The sequence below is a fragment of the Oryctolagus cuniculus genome, chromosome 15 (assembly GCF_964237555.1).
Source record: "Oryctolagus cuniculus chromosome 15, mOryCun1.1, whole genome shotgun sequence".
Classification (NCBI taxonomy): domain Eukaryota; kingdom Metazoa; phylum Chordata; class Mammalia; order Lagomorpha; family Leporidae; genus Oryctolagus; species Oryctolagus cuniculus.
The window spans coordinates 10849263-10867496 of record NC_091446.1 but is presented as its reverse complement, the minus strand read 5'-3'; the positions used below and the strand labels follow the sequence as shown (position 1 = coordinate 10867496).

General features: G+C 44.5%; 1 protein-coding gene across 1 annotated transcript in view; it reads right to left on the bottom strand.

Moving 5' to 3' along the window:
• The window catches only part of MCMBP (minichromosome maintenance complex binding protein), a 57241-nt gene that overhangs the window by 15143 nt on the left and 23864 nt on the right, over positions 1 to 18234 (bottom strand). Inside the window, exons 2-9 of the mRNA XM_008270606.4 lie at positions 17071 to 17156; positions 16441 to 16581; positions 16269 to 16310; positions 14232 to 14333; positions 10217 to 10361; positions 6994 to 7145; positions 4415 to 4515; positions 348 to 520 (exon numbers count right to left, since the gene is read on the bottom strand). Coding sequence (XP_008268828.1) covers positions 348 to 520; positions 4415 to 4515; positions 6994 to 7145; positions 10217 to 10361; positions 14232 to 14333; positions 16269 to 16310; positions 16441 to 16581; positions 17071 to 17156 — 942 coding nt within the window. The remainder of the gene's footprint in view (positions 1 to 347; positions 521 to 4414; positions 4516 to 6993; positions 7146 to 10216; positions 10362 to 14231; positions 14334 to 16268; positions 16311 to 16440; positions 16582 to 17070; positions 17157 to 18234) is intronic.

Below are 18234 nucleotides of genomic sequence, written 5' to 3'. Positions count from 1 at the left end.
AAGAAGCTCAGGGCCTCTGGCTTCAGCCTGGCACAGACTCGGCCACTGCAGTCATTTGGGGATTGAACCAGCAGTGGAAGATCTCTTTTTCTTTCTCTCTCTCCTCTCCTCTCTCTGTAACACTTTCAAGTAAGTAAATCTTAAAAAAATAAAAACAACTTAAGCTCTTGCTTCCCATGTCCCATTACAAAGAAGAGAATCAATCTAAGAGGAAAACTGGGCAAAGCAGCAACCATTCCTGGTAGGGCAAACTTCCTGATGAAGGTAGGGGGAGCTGCTCCGAATTCCACAGGAGCACTGGGCTCGGGCACCCGGGGCGCCTGGGGGCTCCAGGCTTCTGCACTTACAGGCTTTGCTCTCTTCTTTATTAAGGCAGGTCGGCAGCAAAGGGTTGATGTGCTGCAACTTCTGGGCTAAAACCACGTGGATCCTGGGCACCAGCGAGGCAGGCGGGCTGTGCACGCGCTGCTCTTCGGCCGCGTCTGTGCACTCCATCGGGTCCAGCTGTGCAGAGGCATCCCTGTGGAGAGATGACTCGGCTCGGTACCCAGGGGCCGCCTCGGTGGAGGCACCAAAATGAAATGCATCTCCGAAGACAAAAGGAGCATTCGCACCAGGAGCACTTTTACATGTGCGTCACCTTAAAGGAAAGAAATGGGCTCCTCTTTTTCAAAATGTTACAGCATACAGGCTTTAGAGCAGTTAAGTCATATGATGTAATGGACTTCTTCATTCTTCAAGAACAACAACATTTTTATTCAGTGTGCTAACACTGCACTAAATGAAATGTGGGATGTCACTCACACAACAATTCAAAACAAACGTACTCTTTCTTGAACTACAAGCTGAGATGGCAAATACTACGTGGCACACTTCTAAACCTGGGGTCATTTTCTGAAAAGCCATCCAGTACCTATTATTCAGTGTAGAGAGAACCTACTAAAATCTATGTAGCCAACTGTTCTTGAATTTCATTCTTACATGATACATCCTTTGACTAGCGTGTCAAAGCAATGAAAATCAAGTGTGGATTTGCTAAATAAATTGGCAGATTTATCGAGATGACTGCAACATGACCAAATTGCTTGTAGATTGTCAGACATATAGCCTCTCCAGTATGTTCTTCTGTTAACACAAGAATAGTAACTACCTCTGACATAAAAAACACATGTAATGGACAATGGTCAACACTTTGTACACACCAATTCATAAAAACCTCACATCCGCTGTTACTTAACAATGACAAAGCCAAGGCCAAGGTCTCCCAGGAAGTTGGAGGCCAAATCAGGTCTTAGCCTGTGCATCAAGAATGAGGTAATTAAAGTAGGAAAATCACCATAATCAGAAATAGGAAGACGAACAATTATATATATATAGTTATTAAAGGATTATTATTAAGGGTTGAAGGTGTCTAAAATATTTGCACCATTATTTTTGTGTGGAATAACTGCCCAAGTTCTTCCTGTGCAGAAACCAAGAAAAACAGCCAATATTCAACAAGACAGTACTGTTTTGACTTGGCATCAATATTATTTTTATACTAAAAAAAAAAAAAAAAAAAAAAAACAAGGATGGAGAAAAAGCTACGATGTGAAACAATCAGCCACAGCAGATCTACATGTAACGAATGCTGGACTGGCACTGCGGGGAAGGAGAGTGACCTGAGTAACCCTGGAACACAGCACTCTGACCATGCGACATCATTCTAGAATGAAGAACGGAAACACGCCGAGTGCAGCAACCAGGCTGCTACTGTAGTGGGATGGGTTACCAGTTCTGAACTTTCCCTCCATGCACTGCAGAACTCAATGAGTGGCAGGCTGAGGGTGACAGGAGTCAAGTTTCGCTGTAGAGAAGGGAATTAGACACATGGAAAGAAGGAAAACAGAATAAATACCACCTGTGATGTGACATGAACTTGGGGTTTGTCACAGACTGAGAAAGACATGTGTGCATGTGAGGTGTGTGTGTATGTGTGTGTGTGGATATGTAGGTGTATACATGTGCATCCTAGCTCTAACCCAGTACCAGGCAGCACTCAGCACTCAGCTTGATTTTTAAACACAATTCCTCATTAAAATAAATAAGTGTGGTCCTTGAAAAAATGGAAAGTACAAGAAGAGATTGAAAACGCGTCATGTATCAGAAAACAAATGGCGAAAAATAGTAAGGGCACCAATGCTGTGCAATAGCAGGAAAAGCAGCCACCTGAAATGTCAGCATCCTGTGTGGGCACCAGTTTGTGCCTTAGCTGCTCTACTTCCAATTAATTCCCTGCTAAAGGCCTGGGAAAAGCAGTGGAAGCTGGTCCAAGTTCTTGAATCTTTGCCACCCACATGGGAGACCTGGCTGAAGCTCCTGGCTCCATCCTGGCCCAGCCCTGGATGTTGTGGCCATCTGGGGAGAGAACCAGCAGCAGATGGAAGCTCCGTCTCTCCCTCTCTCTCGGGTTGACTCTGACTTTGAAAATAAATAAACCTTTGGGGCTGGTGCTGTGGCGCAGCAGGTTAAAGCCCCAGCCTGAAGCGCTGGCATCCCATATGGATGCCATTTCAAGTCCTGGCTGCTCTACTTCCAATCCAGCTCTCTGCTATGGCCTGGGAAAGCAGTAGAAGATGGCCCAAGTCATTGGGCCCCTGCACACACGTGGGAGACCCAGAAGAAGCTCCTGGCTCCTAACTTCGGATCAGCTCAGCTCTGGCCATTGCCGTTATTTAGGGAGTGAACCAGTGGATGAAAGACCACTCTCTCTCTGGCTTTACCTGTCTCTGTAACTCTCTTTCAAATAAATAAAAAATAAATCTTAAAAAAAGAAATAAATCTTTTTTTAAAGATTGTATTTATTTATTTGAGAGTTAGAAAGGTCTTCCATCCACTGGTTCACTCCCCAAATAGCCGCAACTGAAGGAGTTGCGCTGATCCGAAGCCAGGAGCCAGGAGCTTCCTCCAGTCTCCCACACGGGTGCAGGAGCCCAAGGGCTTGAGCCATCTTCTACTGTTTTCCCAGGCTATAGCAGAGAGCTGGACTGGAAGAGGGGCAGCCAGGACTAGAACCGGCACCCATATGGGATGCCGGCACCACAGGCAGAGGATTAACCTACTGTGCCACAGCGCCAGCCCCAGAAATAAATCTTTAAAAACTTGCCCAGCGCCGCGGCTCACTTGGCTAATCCTCCGCCTTTGGCCCTGGCATCCCAGGTTCTAGTACCGGCTGGGGTACCAGATTCTGTCCCAGTAGCCCCTCTTCCAGTCCAGCTCTCTGCTGTGGCCTGGGAAGGCAGTGGAGGATGGCCCAAGTGTTTGGGCCCTGCACCCGCATGGGAGACCAGGAGGAGGCATCTGGCTTCTGGTTCCTGGCTTCAGATTGGCGCAGCGCGCCAGCCATGGTGGCCATTTCGGGGGTGAACCAAAGGATTGAAGACCTTTCTCTCTGTCTCTCTCTCTCACTCTGCCTGCCAAAAAAAAAAAAAAAAAAAAAAAAAAGAAAAACAACAACAACAACTTTATGGGGCCAGCATTGTGGCGTAGCAGGTAAAGCTGCTGCCTGCAATGCCAGCATCCCATATGGGCGCCGGTTCACGTCCCAGCTGCTCCACTTCCGATCCAGCTCTCTGATATTGCCTGGGAAAGCAGTGGAAAATGGTCCAAGTCCTTGGACCCCTGCACCCACATGGGAGACCTGGAAGAGGCTCCTGGCTCCTGGATTGGCGCAGCTCCAGCCGTGGCAGGCATATGGGGAGTGAACCAGCGGATGGAAGATTCACTCTCCTTCTCTCTCTTTCTTTGTTTCTCCCTCTCTCTCTGGTTGACTCTGACTTTGAAAATAAATAAATCTTTTTAAAAATTTTAAAAAGTAAGGCTAGGGTGGGCAATTAGTGCAGTGGCTAAGTCACTGCTCAGGACGCCTACAACCCATCGTGGAGTGTCCTGCTTGTGTCCAGCAACTCTGCTTCCAATCCAGCTTCCTACTAACGTGTACTCTGGGGAGCAGTAGATGATAGCTTCAGTACTTGGGTCCCTGACACACACATGGGAGACCTCAATGGAACTCTGGGCTTCTGGCTTCAGCCAAGCCCAGTACTGGTTGTTGCAGGCATCTGGGAAGTGAACCAATAGACAGAAAAGCCTCTGCCTTTCAAATAAAATGAAATTTTTTTAAAGTGGGGTGGGAGTGCGTAGTCAGACAGTACAGTACAGCAGATTAAGAGATTCTGATAAGTAAAAAAGTCTTTTGTTCTCACCAAAGTATTTAGGAGTAAAAGCACTTGATGTCTGCACCTCAAGTGCTCCAACAACGTGTGCACAGAGAACTAATGGATGACAGAGTACATGGCGCACAAATACAGGAAGGGGAAACGGAGCTCTTTACACCGACCCCGTAGCTTGTGACCTAAGAAAGAGCAAACAGACTCACCTGTCATCATGGTTCAGTACACTGAGCACAGGATCCACAGACAGTATGCCATACAACTCCAGAATGTCGTTTACTTTGAAGCAGTCCCAATCTTCATACACCTAACAAAGAGATCACATGAAATCATTTTATTAGGATTAAATGACACAAAACAGCCTAAAAAATAATTCCTTTATTGAGACCAAGAGGGGTGAGGTACCTGCTTGAAACCCTTCATTCTAGTTAGCAAGCAAGTTAAAAACTGAAATACAGTACTACTGACTCCCTGATCAATGTCTCTTCAATCTACCCCACACTTCATGAAAAGGCTTTTCCCATAAGTTAACTGGTTTTTGTTTTTAAGTTTTACTTATTTGATTTATTTGATTTTTTATTTTTTGACAGGCAGAGTGGATAGTGAGAGAGAGAGACAGAGAGAAAGGTCTTCCTTTACCGTTGGTTCACCCTCCAATGGCCGCTGCAGCTGGCACACTGCACTGATCTGAAGGCAGGAGCCAGGTGCTTTTCCTGGTCTCCCATGTGGGTGCAGGACCCAAGCACTTGGGCCATCCTCCACTGCCTTCCCGGGCCACAGCAGAGAGCTGGACTGGGAGAGGGGCAACCGGGACAGAATCCGGTACCCCAACCGGGACTAGAACCTGGGATGCCAGCACTACAGGCGGATGATTAGCCAAATGAGCCACGCGCCAGCCAAGTTTTACTTATTTGAAAGACAAAGTTACAGAAAGAGGTAGAGGTCTTCCACCCGCTGGTTCACTCCCCAGATGGCCACAACAGCTAGAGCTGGGCTGATTCAAAGTCAGGAGCCAGGAGCTTCTGGGTCCCCCACATGGATGCAGGGGCCCAAGGACTTGGGCCATCTTCTACTGCTTTCCCAGGCCATAGCAGAGAGCTGGATTGGAAGAGGGGCAGTTGGGACTGGAACTGGCACCCATGTAGGATGCCAGCACTTCAGGCTGGGACTTTAACCTGCTGCAACACAGCACCAGCCCCGCCTCCACAGGTTAACTGTTAATTAAAACTAGAAACACGGGGCTGGCACCGTGGCTCACTTGGTTAATCCTCCACCTACGGCACCGGCATCCCAGTCCAGCTCTCTGCTGTGGCCCAGGAGGGCAGTGGAGGATGGCCCAAGTGCTTGGGCCCTGCACCCCATGGGAGACCAGGAGAAGCACCTGGCTCCTGGCTTCAGATCAGCGCAGCGCCAGCCACAGCGGCCATTTGGGGAGTGAACCAACAGAAGGAAGACCTTTCTGTCTCTCTCACTGTCTAACTCTATCTGTCAAATAAATAAATAATAATAATAAGGCTCTGTTAATTTAAAAAAAAAGCTAGAAACATAAATTATCTCAAAAACTGTGAATCATACTAAAAGAAGGGCAGAGAAAGCACCTCAAGATGATTAATTTTTGGACTTATTCACAAAACATGAAACATTAACACACATTTAAAATGGCCAAGAGATTTTTCACAACAAAAACCTCTCAAAATTGTCTCTTGGGGCCAGCACTGTAGGACAGCAGGTTAAGATTAAGCCTGCAAAGCTGGTATCCCACATGAGTGCTAGCTCAAGCCCTGGTTGCTCCACTTCAGATCCAGCTCCCTGCTATTGCATTGGAGAAGACAGTGGGAGACAGCCTAAGTACATGGGCACCTGCCACCCACATGGGAGGCCAGGACGGAACTCCCGGCTTCAGCCTGGCCCAGATTTGGCTTTTGTGGTCATTTGGAGAGTAAACCAAAGGATGGAAAATCTGTCACTCTGCCTTTTAAGTAAATTAACAACAACAAAAAAAAAACCTGTCTTATCAGAGACTTTAGTTAACTGTCAAAGCCTCTTACTTTTGAGATCTGACTGTGGAAGCACAGCAGGGGAGGAAGTGGTCACTCTGGCCCCTGTGTTTTATAACTGAAGTGCCACTGAAGTAACTACCACAAAGAACAAGAATGGAAGAGAACTTTATTCACCTATCAGATAGGAGAACTGGTAACAGCACTCCCCGCATTCTTCTAATTTAAATACAAGTGAGGAATGGGTTTTAACAGAAGAAAGGCAAAACTGCAGTAGGTACTTTTATAAAGCTAGAAGTGATACAGTGGGGTGGGTATGTGGCCTACACTGGAGTGTCTGGGCTCAAAGCCTGACTCTGGCTCCTTACTCCAGCTTTCTGCTAATGGCGATCCTGGGAGGCAGTGATGCTGGCTCGAATAGTCGACATCTGCCACCCATGACCTGGATTGGGTTCCAGGGCTCTGCTGTGCGTATTTGGAGAGGAGCCAGTGGATGAGCATGGATGTTCTCTCTCTGCCTCTCAAATACGTAAATACATAAATGTCCACAGTGTCCAGAAAGCAGTACAGCCCCACCACCTGCCGACATCTGATTCTACTCCACTGAGACCAATGTCAGATTTCTGACCTACAAGCTGTAAGGTTAATATTTTTGTTGCCTAAGGCCTCTAAGTTTGTAGAAATTTCTATGGCAGCAAAAGGAAAGCAATACGGATGCTAAGAGCATACCATTTCAATTTTCAAGATACAGTGTCAATGTCAACACAGGGTCTATGAAAGTTTACCACCTTCACAAGGCATGCAGGTCCCTTCTCTCCCGGCAGTGGAAAATTCAGATCAAAAGGAGAAGACAGGTTCAGGGAGTTCAGTTGCTGCCCAGTAGAAGCTTCAGTCTCTAAGCGCTTTGGCTCTCCACACCACTGAAGACCACCAACACTCCCTAAATGCGAAGGATAACATTGCACTTAGTCATTGCTAATGTCTTGGGAACATTTCAAAAATGCCTTTCACATTTGATATAATGATGGTTCTCAGCTAGAAAAGTTCAAGTTGTCATTTCTTAGTACCACAATATACTAACAAAACTCTTTGTTTGACATGCAAGAGAACAAAGTAAAATCTGAACATCTTTTTTTTTTTTTTCACGCTAAGAAAGTGTAACTAATTCCTCCCCTCAAATCTCATGTATGTACTTTTAAACTTGATATTCGGACATTTGGTGTGGTTACTTTGACATCTTTGACCTAAGAATACATACAACAAAACACTTTGGTAGATCATAAACTTCTAGTTATTAAGCAGAATAAAACTATACAGCAATGAATTCATTGACCAGATATTTCCTAACCTCCACTACATACCTGAATGAGACCAACTGTCAAGGACAGAGATCATTAAAAGATAGCCCCCACTCCTGAAGCAGCTACAACCTACAGCTGATCGCTAGAATCAAAACACAGCACCCCTGTTACTCAGCAATAAAGAGAAGTACACTACTGAGAACAGCCAGTCTCCAGAGTTTTACAGAACGTATGATTCCATGTATATAATATTCTTCTGATGATAAAACTGTAGACATTGAAGATAGACTTGTGGTTGCTAGGAGTTAGGGACTAAGACCAGAGGGAAAAGGCAGGAAAGAGGTGGGTATGATTAGGCAACAGGAGAGATCTGAGTAACAAATTGTTCCTTATCTTAACTGGGGTAGTGGTCACATGAATCTATAAATGTTAGTAAAACTGCACAGAATTAAACACACACAAGTAAGTGAGTGAGAAAAAATGTGATTTCTGAGGGGCAGGCATTTGGCACAGCAGTGTTTTATTTGTTTTTTAAGATTTATTTATTTGCAAGGCAGAGTTAGAGAGGGTGCTGAAAGGGGAAAGGGGCAGGCAGGGAGAGAGACAGAGAGACAGAGATAGTGATCTTTTTTCCATCCTCTGGTTCATTCCCTAAATAGCTGCAATGGCCAGGGCTGGGACAGGTTGAAGTCCCAAGCCTGGAACTCCACCCAGGACTCTCACATGGGTGGCAGGGGCCCGTGTACTCGGGCCACCTTCTGTTGCTCTCCCAAACACATTAACAAGGAGCTGAATAGCAAGTGGAGCAGCTGAAACCTGAACCAGCATTCATACAGGATGACAGCATCACAGGCAGCGGCTTAACTGGCTGTGCCATGTCTACCTGGCACAGTCAAATGACACTTGGGATACCACACCCTATATTGCAATGCTTGGTTCTAGTGTCAGCTCCACTTCTGATTCCAGCTTACCGCTAATGTGCACCCTCAGAGATAGTACTGAGCCTGCCACCCACATGGAAGACCCAGCTTGAGTTCTGGGCTGCTGACTTTGGCCTTGCCCAGCCCCAGCTGTTGAAGGCATTTGAAGAGGGAACCAGTAGATGAGAGAGCTCTTTCTTTACCTTCCAAATAAATAACACTCTGCATAAGGTTGATAACCTGTATCAGTTCCATTCCCTGGCTATCCTACCTTACAATAATTACGCAATATATTATATGTACTATATGACTATGATATTATCACTGCAGAAAAGTGGGAGAAAGATGTATTTGATCTATTATTTCTCACAACTACACCCAAACCTACATTTAGCTCAAAAATTTAAAAATACATATAACCTGAAAGATTGCCTAGAAACAAAAAAGCTGAATACATAAATAATGTACTCAAATGTTTAAAAAGCCCTGCAGTCTGACATTCAAACAAAAAAGGGCAAGAATTAGCAAAGGAATATCAATTGCTTATGTGATAATAAAGAACCACTGTACTTCCTGGATTAGAATACATTGTCTGGGGACCAGCGCTGTGGCGCAGCAGGTTAAAGCCCCAGGCTAAAGTGCCGGCATCCCATACGGGTGCCGGTTCACATCACAGCTGCTCCACTTTCAATCCAGCTCTCTGCTAATAAGTCTGGGAAAGCAGAAGAGAATGGCCCGAATCGTTGGGACCCTGTACCCACGTGGGAGACCTGGAAGAAGCTCCTGGCTCCTGGCCCCAGATAGGGTCAGCTCTGGCCGTTGCAGCAACTTGGGGAGTGAAACAGCAGATGGAAGACCTCTCTTCTCTCTCTACCTCTCTCTGTAACTCTTTCAAATTAGTAAAATAAATCTTATAAAAAAAAAAAAAATAGAAAACATCACCTGCAATAGAACATTTAACTTTAATGAACTTTGGGTATAGGTAGAGAAAAGAAAGAATGCAACATATCACATTTGTATATACTCACTATAAACACACTAAAAACATTAAAATATGCCTTGGCATTAAGGAAATTCAGAAACAGGAAGTAGAATGAATAAAATTCATGAGGAAGTCTTTGCCGTGATTGCTAAAATTTCCTTCTCAACCCAACCCTGCAGATGGCAACAGATCTGGCATCTTGTATCACTGCCTCCTTCCCGACGTGGCTCCTGGTTAAAACAGCCACATAGACGTGACCGGCACAAGGAAGAAATCTGCTTATACAAGCTGTGATTGAAGTCAGCAAGGACAAGTGGCCAACTCGGAAATGTCTCACACAGAAAATGCTGACCTTTGGTTTCCTTATTTTAAACAGAATCGGTTGTATTTCAAGCATGCCTTAAGAAATAAACTACTACACAGTATACTACAATTCCATGTTTTTCCTTTGATAGGTTGAAGTGCTACTATTTGAAAAAGAAAAAGAGAAAGGATGTTTTCTGACACATTTTTAGGGTGAGGTACTATCCTTTCCACACGGCTTCCGAGTTGGGATAAAAATAAACACGAGAAAACCAGGAAACCCTTCTCCAGCTCACCACTTGAGGCCCTAACAGCACACATCAGAGCAGTGCTTCTGCCAAGCGAGGCCTCTGCTCGGCATGAGGCACCGTCTGACCAAAGAGCACTACTCTCTACAGGACTGCTGTGCCTGAAAGTCAGCCTGCCCCTCAACCCGAGGCTGTGTTACACAACAGTTAATTCTGGAAACGAACGGACTGCCAGAGAGCAGAGGTCTACACAGTACCTGCTTGCCTGGCACTAGCATGCTGGTCTTTCTGTTTACTGGGCTGTAGATCCATATCTTCGTCATCTTCATAACTCCTCTTGTGACGACTGGGAGTGTACGACGTCGAGGGACTGACTCGTGCTTGGTTCGCATTGATATAGGCGTTAAACGACAGGTTAAGAAAAGACTACGTGAACTAAAGAACATCCCGGATTGCACTGATTATAGGACTAATAGAAGTAATCACTAGTTTGGTTAATTTAGTTAAAATAAAAATGTATTTGCAAGAGTAGGTTTTCTTTTACCATCTGCTCTTGCTGTGAATAAGCATAAAACTCAACAAACTCAACAGAATACGTGAAGCAATTGTTTGTAGTCACTGGACAGCAGAGAGCACGTGGTTATGACTTCTGAATGAAGAGAAACACCAAGTAAACCCACATTCTCCCACCTCTCTGTGCTGGAAGCATCTTCCGAACTGTAACAAAGAGGAGAAAGCAGAACACACCGTTCAGGGCTATTGAAGCAACTGGAATTTACAGAAAAGCACTAGGGAGGAAACAGTCAGAAGGCAACTCAGAAATCTACACAGGTTCCATTTGATCTTTGGCCAAACACTAAGATGTGGACACATAAGTCAAGACTCCTGAGGCCTAGCAGAAAACAGCTGCTGGTTGGCCAAGGGGTTAACAGAAACTCAATACCACAGAGCACTAGGCCTGGGCCTTACTGAGCTAAACACCTCAAGCATATGGGCAAGAGGTAGAGACAGTCCACCTCGTAAGCACCATGTCTTATTCAGCAACATCTTTTTTTAAAAGATTTATTTATTTATTTCAAAGAGTTACACAGAGAGAGAAGGAGAGGCAGAGAGAAGTCTTCCATCTGCTGGTTCACTCCCCAACTGGCCACAATGGCCAGAGCTACACAGATCCGAAGCCAGGAGCCAGGAGCTTCTTCCAGGTCTCCCAAATGGGTACAGGGGCCCAAGCACTTGGGCCATCTTCTACTGCCCTCCCAGGCCATAGCAGAGAGCTGGATCAGATGTGGTGCAGCTGAGACTTGAACCGGCACCCATATGGGATGCCAGCACTGCAGGCGGTGGCTCTACCCGCTACGCCACAGTGCCAGCCCCTCAGCAACATTCTTGAAGACAGTAAACTGAACTCTCTATGATGTTGTATATTATAATTAACAAATATTGTCAGTAATGCAAAGAATAGAAATGTGTGACATACAATCAGGATTAAATTCTGTCAATAGAAACCTACCCAACTGATAAAATCTTAATATATACTAAATTGATCTTCTGTATATAGTTGAAAATGAATCTTGATGTGAATGGAATGGGAAAAGGAGCAGGAGATGGGAGGGTTGCGGGTGGGAGGGAAGTTATGGGGGGGAAAAAGCCATTGTAATCCATAAAGTGTACTTTGGAAATTTATATTTACTAAATAAAAGTTTAAAAAAAAAAGAAAAAAAAAAAAAAAAAAAAAGAAACCTACCCAGAGATGACCCTGGCATTGGAATTAGCAGCCAAGGACATTAAAATGTAATTAAAGGGGTGGGTACTGTGATAGTGTGGTAAACTATCACTTGCAATACCCCAGCCCACGTAGGAGAGCAAAGTATAGTTCCAGCACCTCTGCTTCAGATCCAGCTTCCTGCTAATGTATCCTGAGAGGCAGTGGGTGATGGCTCCCAAGTGCGTGGGTCCCTGCTACCCATGTGGGAAAGCTGGATGGGGTTCTAGGCTCCTGGAGTCTGCCTGGCCCTGGAGCGAAGCAGTGGATGGTCAACTTCTCTCTGTCTCTGTTTTCATCAATTAGGTGAAAATAAATAAACATTAAAGAAAAATACTGCAATTATAAAATCGATAATTTTTATAGTTGATGAGCAATATTAGCAGAGAAATGTGAATAAAACGAAGTGAAAAATCTAAAACAAAACAAAACAAAACAATCACTGAATAGTAGATTAAGGATGAGAGGACAAAGAGCCAGGAAACTCGAATGCAGAGCAATAGCAAACACTCAAACTGAAGCAAAAGGAGAAAAGAGATTTAAAAAAAAGGAAAAATGAGCCGAGTCTGGGTTACCTAGAATAACAATCATGTGACTGAAGTCCTAGGAAATTATGAGAGAAAAAAATCGCTGAAGAACTATCGGGAGGGACGGGTGTTTGGACAGTGGTTGGGAAGCCCCCGTCCCATACAGGAATACCTGGCTTCAGAACTCGGCTTGGCTTCCCGACTCCCGCTCTTGCCAGTGCAGACCCTGGAAGGCAGTTGTCAGAGATGGCTCAAATATTCAGGCTCCCATCTCCCGCATAGGAGACCTGCACGGAGTAATTGGCTCCGACCTTTGGTCCCCCTCAACCCTAGCAACTATGAGCATTGGGGAGCGAACTGGTGAATGCAAACTCTTTGTCTCATAAATAAATTTTTAAAAATTTGTTAACTGGGGCCAGAGTTAAGGCATAATGGGTTAAGCCATTCCCTGCAAAGCCAGCATCCCAACACCCAGTTAGAGCTCCTGCTATTCCATTTCCGATTCACCTATCGGCTAATGTGCCTGAGAAAGCAGCCGAAAACAGCCCATGTCCTTGGGTCCCTGCATCCACATGGGAGACCCAGAAGCTCCTGGCTCCTGGCTTCAGAATGGCCCAGTCCCAGCCATTGCGGCCATTTGGGGAGTGAAACAGCAGATGGAAGCTCTTTCTCTAACTCTGCCCTTCAAATAACTAAAAACTAACTTAAAAAGATGGTTCTGTGATAAATCCCTAGTGACACTGACCAAGAATAAAAAGTAAAAAGAAATAAACATTATTGGGAATAAAAGAGATCAGTGCTAGAGTGGGATATAAATTATATGGATTGTGTGTTTATCCAAATCCCTGGAACGTAGCGTATCCTTAAACACTGCCCATGTCAATACAGGTGAACTATACCCTGAAGAATTACTACCCAGGCCAGCGCTGTGGCTCACTTGGCTAATCCTCTGCCTACGGGATAGGTTCTAGTCCCGGCTGGGGTGCAAGGTATTAGTCCCGGTTGCTCCTCTTCCAATCCAGCTCTCTGCTGCGGCCCGGGAGGGCAGTGGAGGGTGGCCCAAGTGCTTGCGTCCCTGTACCCGCATGGGAGACCGGGAGGAGGCACCCGGCTCCTGGCTTCGGATCAGCACAGCACCAGCCGTGGTGGCCATTAGGGGAATGAACCAATGGAAGGAAGACCTTTCTCTCTGTCTATAACTCTGTCCAAAAAAAAATAAAAAGTTACTATCCAAACAAGTGAGTAAAAAGGAGACTGAGAAATTTCCACAATCTCTACTGCAAAGAAGCAACATGTTGTTTTTCTTTAAGAAAATTAGAATTAAACTTTCTTTACTTAATTATCATCATACTCTCTTTTGCAGTACCTTTAAATCTGCCTCAATATTTTTAACAGTAATTCACAGTATGAATGAACCACTCTTTCACCATTTCTCAGTGACGAATACTTAGGAAGTTTTATACATTTCCCTGTTTAGGATAAATGAAACATCATTTATTAAAATGAAGTCAAGCTTTGCAAATGAAGAGTATTTTATCCCTCAGCTAACTGTACCTAAGACTAAGTGTTTAGAAACCAAAAAAATCTGAATTGTGGTTTTAATACTTAGGCAGGCAGGACTGGCACTGTGGCGCAGTAGGATAAGTCTTGGCCTTTGGCTCCGGCATCCCATGTGGGCACCAGTTTGAGTCCTGGCTGCTCCTCTTCTAATCCAGCTCTCTGCTATGGCCTGGGAGAGCAGTAGAAGATGGCCCAAGTGCTTGGGCCCCTGCACCAGCGTGGGGGATCCTGAAGAAGCTCCTGGTTCCTGGTTTCAGATAGGCCAACCTCCAGCCATTGCGGCCATTTGGGGAGTGAACCAGAGGATGGAAGACCTTTCTCTCTGTCTCTCCTTCTGTCTGTAACTCTACCTCTCAAATAAATAAAATCTTAAAAAAAAATTAGGAAGGATTCAACACATAAAAAGATTCAGATAAAGGATATCTCTTTCACCCATGTGGACTCCCCAGGCACTGGAACACAATAGAAAGTTTGCCTTTCCAAAGTGGTAGATCGCGGAGAGTTTAAGTCAAGTTCCTGTTGAGGCTGTGAGGTACACAAAAAATTAACAAAAACAATTATTTTAAAAATCAGCAACCATATTTTCATGTCATTTATAATAACATAACATGCATTTTACATTAATTGCTAAATTAATCAGCTACGAATTCCATCATTTTTAAAGGAAAATTTATGTGAAATAATTTCATATAATAATCAAAATATTAACTCCTTCAAATTTATAATACCTAGGTTACACAATTCCAACCTTTTAATCCTTTTAAAGACAAAACACATGGTAATCCCACTGAATCTCGCATAGCACTATCAGAACCAGCCTATAACATAGGAATCAACGACATTCTTATTACTAGGTAACTGAGATGAGATTAAAGTCACTAACCACTCCTTAGGAAAGGCACATTCTTTTTAAAATATGCTTACCAAACCCTCAGGTAGAAAGAACCCTGGGTTGAGCCTGAGATAACACATACAAGTTGGGGGTTTTGTTTGCTTCTTTCTAGGCACCAAGTCCCTTTCTTGGAATGGGGCTTTTTTTTCACTTCTAGCAACACACATACAAATGCTCTCTTGGTTTTCATGGTGTCACAAAAGTCTCACGTGTCCATTTTATTGGCCCATTTTCAGATGCTGAGATTACTGAGCTGTATTACATTATTGTTTACTAGAAAAAATTGTGTATTAATATAATACCCTAATGTACTATGGCCCCTTAAACAAGGGATACAGTAAGCATTCACAAAGTTGATCCATCAGCCTTGGCAGAGTATTGACTTTAATGAAATACTCTGGAGACATCTGGGACAGCTGAAGTTCATCATATGTTAAGACTATACAAACCCATCTTTCAAATGAATTCAGTGCTCTAAAAAACCAGGGCCCTGCGTGTTGGGACACAGCGAATTGAGCCATCACTTACGACATCAGCGTCCCATAGGAGAGCACTGGTCTGAGTGCTGGCAGCTCCACTTCCAGCCCAGCTTCCTGCTCACGTGCATGGGAAAGCAGCAGCAGATGGCCCAAGTACTTGGGGTCCTGTCACTCATGGGAAAGACCTGGATGGATTCCTGGCTTCAGCCTGCCCAGCCCCAGCCCCAGCTCCATCTGGAGAGTGAACTAGTAGATGGAAGGTGTCTCTCTCTCTCTCCCTCTCTCTCTCTGCCTTTCAACTAAGTAAATCTTTAAAACATTGCTGGAGATGATATTTTTGTTTAACATCATCATTGTGGAACCTTACAAATCAGCAGCTCCTTTGTACACATCTGCCCACCTAACCAGAAGCCTTATCTAATCAGGAACAAATCGTACTATAAATTGACAGGCTGGTACTTGGGTTTACAAACCAATCTCTTTAGGTTAAAAGGGAGTTAAGACTCACAGAATGGGGGGGGGGGGGGGGGCTAAAAAATAACCCAATAAACCTAAGATGCTGGGTCTGTAAAGAGACCCAGAGGACAGGTAAGGAGCTCACTGATGTCCTACCTTCTATGGGGGCCCTGCCTAAGCACCTGTCTGGTCAACCCCCACCTGAGCTACTTGTTTTCTTCCCAACGGCTGACAACCAGGGTCTGTGTTACAGACACACAAAACACACACAAAGAGCAAACTATGGGAGATAGTTCTGGTTAATTAATTGCGGGTAACTTTTACTAAAAAACTAGAAATGCTAGCTAGTTACGGTGGCAGGCATGTTGAACAATTATCAGAACAAAATTCAATTTAATTCTACATGTTTCTCCCTTATCACTAGAAAAGCAATGCAAACAAAATGTAGTTCTGTGGTTCCCTATAACTGCTTTTCTTAAGTTTCTACTCCAAGACTACCTTTTCATAACTATAACTATATCCAGTATTCTGCTTTCTTCCCTCTCATTATTGCTATGTAAAAGCACTTCTATTCCTTCTATTATCAACAGTTTATTAATCTTAATAAAACTTGTGTGTCTTAGAGATACATACCCCACACTCTGCTACATCTCTATATTTTCCAAAATGAAGAACCTATGACCAAAAACAAAAGGTAACTGTATTATGTCAATATATTAGACCCAAAATTACTATGAAAAAACACAAGGACAAAATTATAAACACAATTATAAGCAGAAAGTCTCCTGAGAGAAGCCATACATACACGTGCTTTTGTGTTCTGGTTAACCGTCTCATAGACTCCCATGTAAAACTCGGGATCAAACATGTCCTGAATCATGCAACGGAATTTCACAAAGCTGTTGGGTTTCAAGTAGTGAAGGGGAACCTCATTCAATGACGGTACCTGAAAGGAAGACAGTCAAGTGAGTCAACAGAACACCCTGTCCATAAAACTCATGAGTTCTTCTAAGTTTGTGCAACCACATTTGACCAAATGTGAAAAGACACTTTTCATTTTTACATTTAACATTTCAGTTAATCAGCAGAAGCGTACTGTCAAGCTCTTTTACAACCAGCACATGCCAATTCTTTCAAAGCAAAGTTTCTCAAGTTAACTGCTCTGTCTTGGGAAGTAACACAAGCAGTTACTGCCACCTAGGGGCACAATGCAAAAGCATTTAATTGCTGCAACTGAAGTTCCAAAGAGACCAACAACTTTTATACCTGATCTTAGGCCAAAGGCCAAGAAGCAATAAGAATCAACAACTTAAAATACACAGGTACTTAAAGCATAAGTACAAACTAATTTATTTCTCAATTACACGTAGACTGCTGCTCTCCTGGGAAAAACCAGTCTGCCTAGCCCTTATCCCAAAATCTGTTTTAAGCTTACCCATTTAGGAGCATTATTTTCCTTCAGCTTTTCCTTAAAATATTCAATTACTTTCTTCTCCCAGTCAGGATTAACTCCATTTTGGGCTGAAAGAGAAAAAAGACTCTTTAGAGCTAAAGGTACATTATTTAATAGTAAGCAATGTTCAAGTGAGTCCCACATCAGGTTAGCCAGTTACAAATGAACCACAATCTGCTACCATGATGAAGACATACTCAAGTACCTCAGTGCCTCCGAAGTCTAACACAAGACACTTAGGATACTGCCCTGGGGCAAGCACTATGGCATAGCGGGTAAAGCTCCTGCCTGGGACTCTGCATCCCATACTGGAGTCTCACTTTGTGTTCTGCTACTCTGCTTCCAATCCAGCTTCCTGCTAATGCATCCTGGGAGACAGCAGATGGCTCAAGGACTGGGGCCTCAGCACCCACATGGGATTTGAGGTGGAGTTCTAGGCTCATGGCTTTGGCCTGGCCCTGTTCTGGCTATCCCAGGCATTTGGGAAACAACTCAGCAGGTAGAAGATTCTTTTTTTTTTTTTTTTTTGGACAGGCAGAGAGGACAGTGAGAGAGAAAGGTCTTCCTTTGCCGTTGGTTCACCTTCCAATGGCCGCTGTGGCCGGCGCACCACGCTGATCCGATGGCAGGAGCCAGGTGCTTTTCCTGGTCTCCCATGGGGTGCAGGACCCAAGCACTTGGGCCATCCTCCACTGCACTCCCTGGCCACAGCAGAGAGCTGGCCTGGAAGAGGGGCAACCTGGACAGAATCCGGCGCCCCAACCGGGACTAGAACCTGGTGTGCCGGCGCCGCAAGGCGGAGGATCAGCCTATTGAGCCGCGGCACCGGCCGGTAGAAGATTTTTATGCTCTTTCGCTCTCTCTACCCTACTCCATGTGTGTGTGTATGTGAGAGAGAGAGAGAGAGAGAGAGAGAGAGAGAGAGAAATTGTGCCTTTCACATTATGAAAATAACCAAACATTAAAGAAAAAGGGGCTGGTGCTGTGGTGTAGGGAGAAAAGCCGCCGCCTGTAGTGCTGGCATCCAACATGGAGCTGCTCTACTTCCGATCCAGCTCTCTTCTTTGGCATGAGAAAGCAGTAGAAGATGGCCCCAAGTTCTTGGGCCCCTGCACCCACGTGGGAAACCCAGAAGAAGCTGCTGGC